The 11621-nt window shown below is 42.8% G+C and overlaps 1 protein-coding gene across 1 annotated transcript; it reads left to right on the forward strand.

Annotated features, from left to right (window-relative positions):
* Positions 1 to 5681: 5681 nt before the first annotated feature.
* On the forward strand, positions 5682 to 7553 carry LOC133140599 (alpha-1-antiproteinase 2-like). Its single transcript, XM_061260635.1, has 5 exons — positions 5682 to 5707; positions 5888 to 6282; positions 6517 to 6784; positions 6941 to 7088; positions 7350 to 7553. The coding sequence occupies exons 1-5, from the start codon at positions 5682 to 5684 to the stop codon at positions 7551 to 7553; spliced, it is 1041 nt and encodes a 346-aa protein (XP_061116619.1).
* Positions 7554 to 11621: the final 4068 nt, after the last annotated feature.

Consider the following 11621-nt stretch of genomic DNA (forward strand, 5'->3'; position numbering starts at 1 on the left):
TGTTCTCATACATAATTATAATATACATATCAGGATACGATAATAAAAATATTAAAGAATATTGTGAATTTTCCAAGAGCTAGCACAAGTTGGTTGTTCTCAAATATAATAAAAATATATAATAAAAAAGTGGTGCAAGAGGAACACATGCGGTTCCATAGTTCCATTGCCGAAGGTTTATTTTCATTTCCATTTCTTATCTTTATTTTTATCTTTATTTTTATATTTCTTATTTTATATCTTATTTAAAAAAATATAAAAATAAAAATTTTTTTTTTTTTTTTTTTTTTAAACATTTAAAGGGTTATTTTTCTTTCCTCTTTCTGGTTGTTTTTATTCAGTATTGGGGAAAAGCAAATGCAACGAAGAAAGGTTGATCTTGTGATGTTGACGGGCTGCTCAGAAATGTCGGATAAGATTGTTACCCCCCTGGACTATATGTCCAAACATTTTGAAACTGAATATAGCAAAACAATGTCTACTTGGAAAAAATGGACGGAGGGTTACAACAATGTGTGGCCAGATAAGACTGGAACATTTAAACCTGATTACTTGAAGTGCGTTGATGCTGTGTTGACCGAGAAGGAAAAGAAACCAGGCTGGGGGAGCAAAATTGAGTTGAAAATGTACCGACAAGATTTCAAGGAATGGAGAGCTGAGTCGCAGAGGCGTCAGAACAGGCTTGCCGGAGAGACTGAAGCTACCAGGAAGAAGCAGGGAGGGGCACCTGTGAAGGAGGAGCTTCTCTGTGATGCAAAACCAAGCGGCCCTGCCCTTCTTGGGAGACCACCACCTTATGCTGGAGCTCCCCCTACCGGAAAATTGTATCCTGACATTGAGGAGGTCCAAATGATGGTAAGTCAAGCGAATACATCTGACACTGGATTACAGATGGAAGGAGACCTGCAGGTGGAAGGACAACTCAGCGTGAAGGGACTTATAAGGCCAGCTGAGCACCTCCTGTCCTCCCCACTAGAGGGATGTCAGCAGCCCTTCCAGAACACCCCTTGAGGCAAGACCATTCTGTTCATTGCAGAGTGATGACCGTGAGAGCCAGCTGTTTGGAAGATCCATTGCCCCATCCCTGTCAAAAGCAAGACCTGAGCAACCCTCCCAGAAGCAAGAGCACTCCCTAAAGGCTAGTACTGGGAACGAGACTTTTATCCTGTGGAAAGAAAGGGAGGAAAAAGAGAGACGAGAAAAGGAATTAAGAGAAAGAGCAAGTAAATGTGAAGAAGAACCCCAACTTCGGTGCATCGCTGATGAAGGTGGGGAAAAGCAGAGACTGGCAATTGTTACGAGAAGACCCTGCAGATGGCGGAAAGGAGAAAAATAATATCCTGGTACCTTGACACCAGCAGCATGGATGAGGACAGGGATGGAGATGATTGCATCCTCAAAGGGAAGTTAAGAATCTACCCCAAGAGAAGGGAAGACAAAGACCTGATGGACTTTTCATCCGATGACGACAGAGAACCAAGCACCACTGCACTGACGATGCAAGCCTTGCATCTTAGTGAGAACGCACATAGAGCCAGAAAGATGTCGGAAAAACACCAAAAATCGGGAGGAAGCCCTGAGGACCAGAAAGAATTAGAGCACTTCGCAAACCAGGCCGAGGCCGCTGCACGACGAGCCCAGAAGAAACTCCGAAGGCAGGAAAAGAAGAAACAATCTCCCACCAGGAAAAGTCGCAGATTGAAGGATCAAGGAAGAAGGAAATTGGGGTTTGAAGATAACAGTGAAAACGATGAAGGAGACAATCAATGCCCCCTCATTGCCCTACCCCAGCCTGGCAGGGGGCAACCACTCCATAAGTACCAACCATGGTCCCATACAGATATGGAAACCATGATCAAGTCTCTGCCCAAGCTACAGCAAGGGGCGGACCCCTGGATCGCTGCATTCCAGCAGAAGAACTCCCACTCAAACCTCTGCCTGGGGGACATGAAGCAACTCCTGTTTTCCATTGCTGGTGGGGAAACACGTAAGATCTTAGAGCAAGCTGGACTACAACCGTGCCTGGATACCAATGGAAATGACGACGTGCCCTTCCGTTCGCATCAGAAAGCCCTGTGCTGAAGCCGCAGGGTTCACCACAGCCGTACTGGCACAGCTTGTCATGAAACAGTTCAAACCGCTAGCCTATTACAGCACCAGGCTAGACGCTGTGGAAAGAGGACTGCACCCATGTGAAAGAGGCTTAGCAGCAGCTGCGTTTGCCGTGAACAAGGCAAACCCTTTAATGGCCGGACACCCAACCACGCTATATGTGTCACACGCTGTGGACTCCATGCTGTCCAGAGGAAAATCTGCTCTAACCCACCGAAGAGTTTCTGGCTACGAAGTTTTGTTGACTCAACCACACATCACAATCACTCGCTGCCAGGTTGTAAACCCAGCCACTCTCATGACCACTCCCCTCGATGGAGAACCACACAACTGCACAGCCACAGTTGAAGAAGACTCAACTGCGAGACCTGATCTGTTTACAAACCCCCTCACTACCCCTGACATGACTTTGTTTGTTGACGACTCATCGTTTATTGACCCCAAAGGCTGTAGGAAGTCAGGATGTGCCATTGTCACTCAACAGTGCATGGTTTGAGCGCTTCTCTAGTCCGAGATTTCTTTCAAGAGCTATAGCTCGACTCTCACATATTGCTCACTCCTTCACCCAGGCTTCTGAAGGCAGCCCTTGCTATGGCTGGCATACCTGCAACAAGCACCTCTCCAAAGAGCAACTTGACCAGGCCAAAGTATGGATCATTCACACTGTTCAGACAGAAGTCTATGCAGAGGACATTAAGCGCATCCAAGAGAGGAAGTCTGTTCCAAAGCGAATTCCTCTCTGCAAACTGTCCTTTCATTGACTCTGAAGGACTTCATAGGGTCGGAGGTCGGCTGGAAAAGGCACAGCTTCCGTCCAATGAGTCACACCCTGTACTTGTCCCTGGCAGGCACTATGTCACCATGTTGCTGATGAGACACTTCCATGAGCAAGTGTGTCATCAAGGCCGACACTTCACTGAAGGAGCTGGAGTGGCAGCTGGATATTGGGCTGTTGGGGGAACATGATCCATCAGCAGCACAATCTACAACTGTGTGACCTGCCGAAAGGCAATGAGCACACGTGCAATACACTTCGAGGTAATCGAATCAATGGATACCTCTAGTTTAATTAACACTCTCAGACGCGTCTGAGGGGGGCCTGCAAAGCAACTGAGATCAGACTGCAGGACCAACTTTGTGGGAGCCTGTAAATAACTCCAAATCGACGCCAAAGGCACCAACAAGCAAGTAGACTGCTACCTCGCCGAGCAAGGGTTCAACCTTCCAAATTCCTTGCACATGGGCGGCAGCTGGGAACGGATGATCGGTATCTCATGCTGCATCCTTGATGCCATGCTTCTCCAGCAAGGAGCTGCAAACCTGACATGAAGTTCTAACAACTTTCATGGCAGAAGTTACAGCAAAAGAGAATGCAAGGCTGTGAACCTCAATCTCCACAGATCCAGACCAGCCAGTCATTCTCGCACCAGCCATCCTCCTCACCCAGAAGGCAGGCACACCTTCTTTACCTCCTAGTCTGTTTGATGACAGTGACCTCCCTCTACAGACATCAATGGAGACAAGTACAGTGTCTCGTCAACACATTCTGGGGGTGCTGGAGACGGGAGTACATCAGTAGTCTGCAGGGACATTGCAAATAGAGAAATGAAAGCCCCAATGTGCAGGAAGGAGATGTTATCCTGCTGAAGGACAACCAAACCAAGAGATATGACTGGCCTGTAGGACTGGTCACTAAAACATTTACCAGTGAAATAGGAAAGTAAGGAAGGTCGAAGTGAAAGTAGTCAGGGATGGTACTTAAAGACTGTTCCAAAGACCTGTTTCAGAGGTTGTCCTACTCTTACCAAAAGTGATATGGAACTGATGTATTTACCTCTGGTGTTCGTACCTCTGACATATCAGTTGCATTTGATTTGACATCGTATAGATGCCAGGCAGGCTATTCTGCCTTTATTTGGTATTTGGAGCCCTCTAGTGGCGCAATTCCGGTATAATTTCTAGCTGTTTATGTTAACATGTTAGTCAAGACTCTTGGGAATGTAGCTCTTTTGATTCCATGTCCATCCACTTCTTTTATGCCGTAATCTGTAAGTATTTTGTTCATAAGATTACTGTGGACAGAATTATATCTCATATTTAGTATTATTTCAAATTTTATTCTTTTTTATGAGGCTAGCTGTCGAATCTACATGTACTGTAAGCTAGGCTAAGCTAATTGCCACCATTGTCTGTATTGTTTACGGTTTCACACTGCTTCCATTAAAACAGACCTAAAGTCAGTTTCTGTATTGGGTCTTGACGATTGGGACTGTCTGCATAGCTATACACAGACGCATAGTAAGGGCAGAAGACTACTAGACATTTCTACAGTTCAATTTGCAAATCACTGACACTTGCAACCCCCCTCCCCTCTCTCTAATTGAGTAAAGTGGCATGTGCCAACCAACCGTGTGCCATTATTTTATATTGAAGAGGGGCCGAACAGCCTGGATGCCCCCACACCTATACTAAAAACAAAACCTTGATAAAAATAGCTATTCATGTTGCAATGTATGTTTTTGCACTCTAAAATAAGAAATGCATTAACCAGGCGAGGATTTTATTCATTTCATCTGTTTGCAAATGCACCTATTAGAACCAAAGATATACTGGTAATGAAAACTGGTCAAGTGTAAGTGCAAGCAGTTTTTTTAAATGTCTGCTTTGGTCCAGCAGATGCTCATGAGGGAGATTTGACTGAAAGGGCAACATTTTCCTGCCAATTTTTTTGTTTGATTATTCCCAGTGATATCCTTGTTAAAAAGATTGCACAAAGCCAACATTGCGTGGTTTGTAAGGCCAACAGAGTTCAAAGTTTTACTTTGGATTAAAGTCAACATGACAAATTCATAATTAAAACCGGTATCAGCAGTTGAGTGCTATACTAATTGTGTAGATATCTGTAGGTGTAATGGCAAGTGGAGGATTGTCATGGAGAGTTTAATGCTGAATATGGCTTAATGTATGCTCTCTTCATATATTTCATGACATGCTTTTTCAAATATATATTATTTACATGGTTCTTGTTATTTCTCCGGTTTTCCCCTACCCTTGCCCCGAGGGGGGGCGCTATCACCGATACCCTGGGAAAAAAAAACACAGAAAAAATAAAAAGTATTTTTTCTGACATCTGCTATCTCCTGTGTTGGTTTCTAGCTGTGCCCACCCTCTGCACCTCAGGATCCACCCCGAGGCACCACAACGTATATACACATGTAGGCAATAATCTAAGTGAACTTAACATGTGCAGACTAAGAAGAACCAAAAATCTACATATCTAATAATGATGAACAATGAACGCAGACGAGACAGGGGAACATGAGGAAAGGGAGGGAAGCAGGTGGCCTCTGGTGGCCGACAGTGGAAATGGTGACAAATTAATCATTGTTACCGAGGGCTTCACCTTCAGTCATAGTAATACAAGATTGTTTCAAAGTAGTTAAAATAATGAAAACGAAGGCATAGGGAAACCCATATGAGCTGAATGCTCATTAGTTAGGTTAGTATACTGTATCTGCATCTGTATCTATTATACTGTATCTGTATCTGTATCTGTATTGCAGATAGCAATGAAGATGAGGACCCTGCTGCATCTGTGTGTTGCACTGGCTGTGCTTTTGTCCATTGCGCAATGCGACCGTAGTCATGGTCAAGGTGGCAGTACCATTCATCCACATGGTCCTAGTCATGATCACAGTCACCATGGCAATGATTACAGTCACCATGACAATGATCACTGTCGCCATGGCAATAACAATAACAGTGTTTCTGCCAGTGGAAGCCTGAAGATATACCAGGAGAACCTGGACTTTGCTTTCTGTCTGTACAAGCACATCTCTGCCCAGCCCGATTCTCAGTCCAAGAACGTCTTCTCCTCGTTGAGTGTGTCCATGGCCCTGGCTGCTCTGTCCGTGGGGGCCAGAGGGAAGACGCACCAGCAGCTCTTTGAAGGTCTGGGCTTCAACAGCACAGAAATCACCACAGAGGAAGTGAACCAGGCCTTCCAACACATCCATCACAACCTCAATGAGAAAACGGACAACACTGAAGAGGCCAAGGAACAGATCAATACGTATGTTCATGAAAAGACCAAGGGTAAAATATCAGATCTGGTTCAGGATGTGGATCCGCTGACAGTCATGTATCTCATCAACTACATATACTTCAAAGGTGATGCACAGGCTGGAAACTTTTCAAAATTGGTCTTTCAATATCTGGACCAGAAAGATGCATGTCTAGAATTCCACTCTTTTTTTTCTTTTTTTTCACATTACATGGGTAACAGTTCAGTAAAATATTATTTCACAAACACAAGAACATAAACAACAAATTCTGGACTTCTTTGCGTGTTTGGCAGCTGTCTTGTAAACATATTTACATAAGTGATGCCTTTCTTACCTGCAGGTAAATGGGAGATTCAATTTAATCCCAAAGCAACCAAGGATCATGACTTTCATGTTGATGATAAAACAACCGTTTCAGTTTCGATGATGCACAAAAAGGATGATTTTCATGTTTATCATGATGAAGACATCTACACTCATGTTCTCCAGCTGCATTATAATGAGTCTGTCTCAATGATGCTGGTCCTTCCAGAGAAAGGATTGCAGGGTCTGGAGGAAGTGGTCTGCAAAAACCATTTGCAGAAATGGATCAGATCAGTGGAGATGAAGTAGGCTATTTTAAATCAAGTGTAAAGTCCATTTATAATGTGAACCTACACCACACCAACAACCTTCTTATATGGGAAAGTGTGAAGATGTTGAACTGTTGAAAATCATACTGATTTGCATTATGCTTACATATACTACTGTTGTTACATTCACAGGACGTACAGTGTATATGTTCCAAAACTGTCCCTTAAGACCTCATATCAACTCAAAGAAATCCTTTCTGAAATGGGAATCACTGACATATTTGGGGATACTGCAAACCTCACTGGAATATCAGAGGGAGGGAAATTGGTTGTATCTAAGGTAGGGAAAATCTGAAACTCTCTGAAAATGAGTGAGCACAAATAGGTGATTCCTTCAGATTCCGCCTGGATTTAATAAGGTGCATTGACTTTCTTTAAATAAACATCCATGCGCCAGAAAAACCCATCTTGTACTGGAAAGTATCTCCAAGCAAATTTGAGTCCCCTACATGGGTAGGCTTAGGCTATTTGCTATGCATTGTATCAACCCCATCTGTTTCATTGCCTGTATTTCACTAGTGTTTGTGCTGTGTTTTGATAGGTTATGCACAAGGCTACCTTGGACGTGGACAAAGCTGGAGCAACAGCAGCCGCAGCCACAGGAATCGAAATTGGGATGCTTGGAATCCCATACCCTAGTCTCGAACCCCCCGTCTTGAAATTTGACCATCCTTTCATGATTTTTGTGCTCAGTCGTGAAACCAGAAGTATCCTGTTCATGGGGAAAATTGTGAACCCAGCATAATCATACATTTATTGTACATAAACTGTTTAAAGTGTTCAATGTGTTGAATTCAATGTAAAAAAAAATATGAATAATAATACCAAAATAACAATAATGATATCTTAAAAATAATAAAAGTTTCAATCCAATGTAGGAATTTGGTCTTTTGTGAAATCAAATTTCAACAAACAAAAAAGTTCTGGTCAATAACAATTTATTAATACAGCAAAATAGTCTTGATTACAGGATGAAACATACCGGGAGAGAGTAGAATCTTGGAACAACCTTCCCAAATACTCACACGTCACCCCCCTGCTTACTTACCTCCACTGGCTGCCTGTCATGGCTCGCATCAAATTCCAAAAATTGGTGCTAGCCTTCCAAGCAGTTAAGAGGTCTTCCCCAGCTTACCAACAAAAAATTATCAGACCCTACACCCCTGCCAGACCTCTTTGTTCAGCCTCCACAGGCCGCTTGGCACCTCCCCCTCTCCGAACCTCCACCTCACGCTCACGACTACTGTCTGTTCTGGTGGAATGAACTTCCCGTTGAGGTCAGAACTGTAGAATCTCTCCCCACCTTCAAGCGCAAACTGAAGACACACCTCTTCAAGCGTCACCTCTCCCCGTCCCTCACTACCTCCCTGTGAACCTTAATTGTTGTCTTTCTGTGATTTACTTTGTGTATCGGTATTTTTAGTCGGCTAGGTAGGCAGTGTTTGGATAGTTAAATTGGGTCACTTTTGCTTAGTTTTTTGTTTGTTTATTTGTTTGTTATAAAAAAAAGAATTCAAATAGGCCCTGGTCCTTACCTTTGTTGTACAGGTAGCAGTTGAAATTGTACTTCCCTCTAGGGTCTTTCAGCGCACTTATCCCTGGTTATGGGTATGCACTTTTTTGTACGTCGCTCTGGATAAGAGCGTCTGCCAAATGCCGTTAATGTAATGTAATGTAACAAAATCTTAATTTATTTATGAATGCAATTACAACATAGGGTTGTTTGAATCATAGCAACAACATGTAGGTAAGTGGAAAAACAAAACATTGGTTAGTTACCATCAAGCCTCCCCTGTGGATTTGGCCATAAGTTCTCAACCCCATCACAGTGGATATTTTAATTTGCCATATATCTGTTGCAGGGCAAATCCAGGCCTGACATTGGTCTGCGGTGATGTCACTGCATGCATCATCATCAGAATAATGTAGACCAAACATGGATTACCCGACAGAATAATGTAGACCAAACATGGATTACCCGACAGAATAATGTAGACCAAACATGAATTACCCGACAGAATAATGTAGACCAAACATGGATTACCTGACAGAATAATGTAGACCAAACATGAATTACCCGACAGAATAATGTAGACCAAACATGGATTACCCAACAGAAAAATGTAGACCAAACATGAATATTTTCCAGTAGGAATCTTGAAACTAAACATACCTGAACATACTCAATCCACATTTGTTTTACCCTTTCTGCATTTAATTCAGAAGGGACCAAGTATAATATCGGTTTTAGGGACACCTGGTAGCTTTTCAGAATGTATGCTATAGTCGTCAGATTTATTGTTATGATCCTGGATTCTGTCTGTTAACTTATTCTGCGTTTTTAGAAAAAAATACTTGGTTTGTCTGGTTTTTTGTTTACATTCATTAGTCATCTTCCCCTGTGATGTCTGTGTCTTTATGTAGTTCAGAGCCCGAGTCACTTCCATGTCTGCGTGAATCACTATTGTTACGAATCGGAAACCCAACAATGTAACAAAGACAAATGGGTGTAAAAGTTCGTAACATTTAACACACAACCACAGTAATATGTAAAGGCGTGACTGAAACGCAACACGGGATTTATCGGTTAAATAATCATTTAATATTTACAAGTTAATGATCGTCTTAATCCTAAGCTTAAACCTATAACTCTAAACTATAAACTATTTACAGAGCCTCACCAGGCAGTCCATACAGCGGTCCAAGGTCGTCCGATGGTCGGTTCTTGTAAGTCCAAAAGAAGAACCGAAAACGCTGGGCTTGTGAGACTAAATAAAGTATTCTATAGTCTTGATAATTAATAGCTAAAAGTGGTAAACCTAAATAACCAAAAGGGAGAGCGAGAAGAGAATATGGCTCAAAGTAGATGAGTCTCAAGAAGATTATTCAAATGATGATTCGTATGGTGATTCAAATGGCGATTCTGATGAGATGACGACGTCCAGCTGTTATATAGTCGTGCATCTTTTAATCCCACGTCGCGCCGCGATCCCTCGTCTCCGGGCGACGTAAAGGCATCCTGGTCTCCGCAGCATCTGCATGGCCAGGTGGTTCCTCCGCGACGGTCGTCATGGGCATCCACCAAGGCAGGTCACCCGGCAACAGGATGCACTCCTACCTGTATAGGGAAAAACCAGCACGCGGCAATACCCAGCCAAAAACTCCAAACAGTACCCTTAAAATTACATCCCTAGATCTAACCTTATAATACACTGGGATGTAACACTATTCAATTATTTTCGTAATTTTTTGGTTTCCCACGATTCCTTCTTAGTCTCGCTTTTTCTTACTTCCTGCTTTCTCTCCATTCATATTTGTAGATAGCACTAATCTACTAATACCAACTAACATAGATTTTGTACAGTACTAATTATATTAACACACTAATTTGTCTGTCTAACTAAATAACAGTCACTAGTTTAGGGTAATTATGGTTTAATCACGAATACTAAAAGATTAGCTTTATCTCTATTTCTACACTTCTCTGTAACTCCGTCTCCCTGTACTATCTCTCAATTACCTGCCTTAATTCAGTGAAGTGTTCGCACCTGCTATCCACTATCACTACGTTCCTGAACTTTCTGCAATTGTCTACTCCATAATCTGGAGCCGTTTGTATTACATGTGTGTCTATGTGAATCCAGTTCCACGTCTTCATGCCTCCCTTGTTATTGTATGATTGCCCTTTCATGTGTCTCATCTGATGTCTATTTGTTAGCCTGGCCTCACTCCCATGCCCTGCCTAGGTTGTCTCATTGTGTGAATTTACACCTGTCCTTTTCAGTTTCTCTTTGCTAGTTTGTCTCTCTCTGTTCCTGAGTTCTGCCCTTGTGTTCCCTACGCCGGTTCTAGCCTTCCCTGTGCAATCACCCCTCGATATTCTGTTCTGTTCTGTTCTGTTCTGTTTTGAAAATTTCAATTTTCTGTTTTGGCCCATGCCTGGCTCCTTGGACTTCTGGATCACGTTTCTGTACCTCTGCCCCATTTGGACAGACCACCCAGTTTTTGAACTTTTGCCTGCCTGTTTGGATTATGCTCCTCTCTGCCCCTTTATCTACCTTTATTAAACCTGCCATCTCTGTCCCCCAAACCCGACACTTATGGCCTCAACATCAGTGAACCTGTCATCATCGTCAATGATGTACTGCTGAATTTCATCAGGCTCATCTCATTTCTGGCCTGAACCAAATTGACCACTGCCAGTTCTTGTTGGCAAGTCAAAATTCTGCCTCTTCCCCATTTGGCTTAGGCTCAATTCTGCAGGGAAAAAAAACACATTCAGTCAGGGCCGTGCAGTGACATTTTGGGGGGCAGGGACTCAAGCAAAAAAAGGGCACTCACCCCACCGACACAGACTGTACCCACCCCGATGTTGCCACACCCCCGCCATCCACAATTATACACTATGTTCATAATATGGGACCTTAAGTTCTGCTGAAACACATTAGGCTATTTCATGAAGAACCCACTCTTAAACATTCACTGAGCACTTTAAGTATTTATTAGACTTATTTCCATGATGTGATGTGTGTTCAGAGATGCTCTTATGCATACCACTGTTGTGTGGTTATTTGCCTTATTCTCACCTTCCTATCAGCTTTGACCTCCACTGACAAATCCCAGGAGATCAGCAGTTTCAAACCACCATGTCTGCCACCAACAATCATTCCACGGTCAAAGTCACTTAGATCACTTTTTTTCCCATTCTGATAGTTCTTGAGAACATTAACTGAAGCTCCTGACCCATATCTACATGAGTGTATGCATAAGTAGGTGGAATAAAGTAAAAATGTTCCTAATAAAGTGCTTGGTA

This window comes from Conger conger, chromosome 11 (assembly GCF_963514075.1).
Source record: "Conger conger chromosome 11, fConCon1.1, whole genome shotgun sequence".
In the NCBI taxonomy this organism is placed as follows: Eukaryota; Metazoa; Chordata; class Actinopteri; order Anguilliformes; family Congridae; genus Conger; species Conger conger.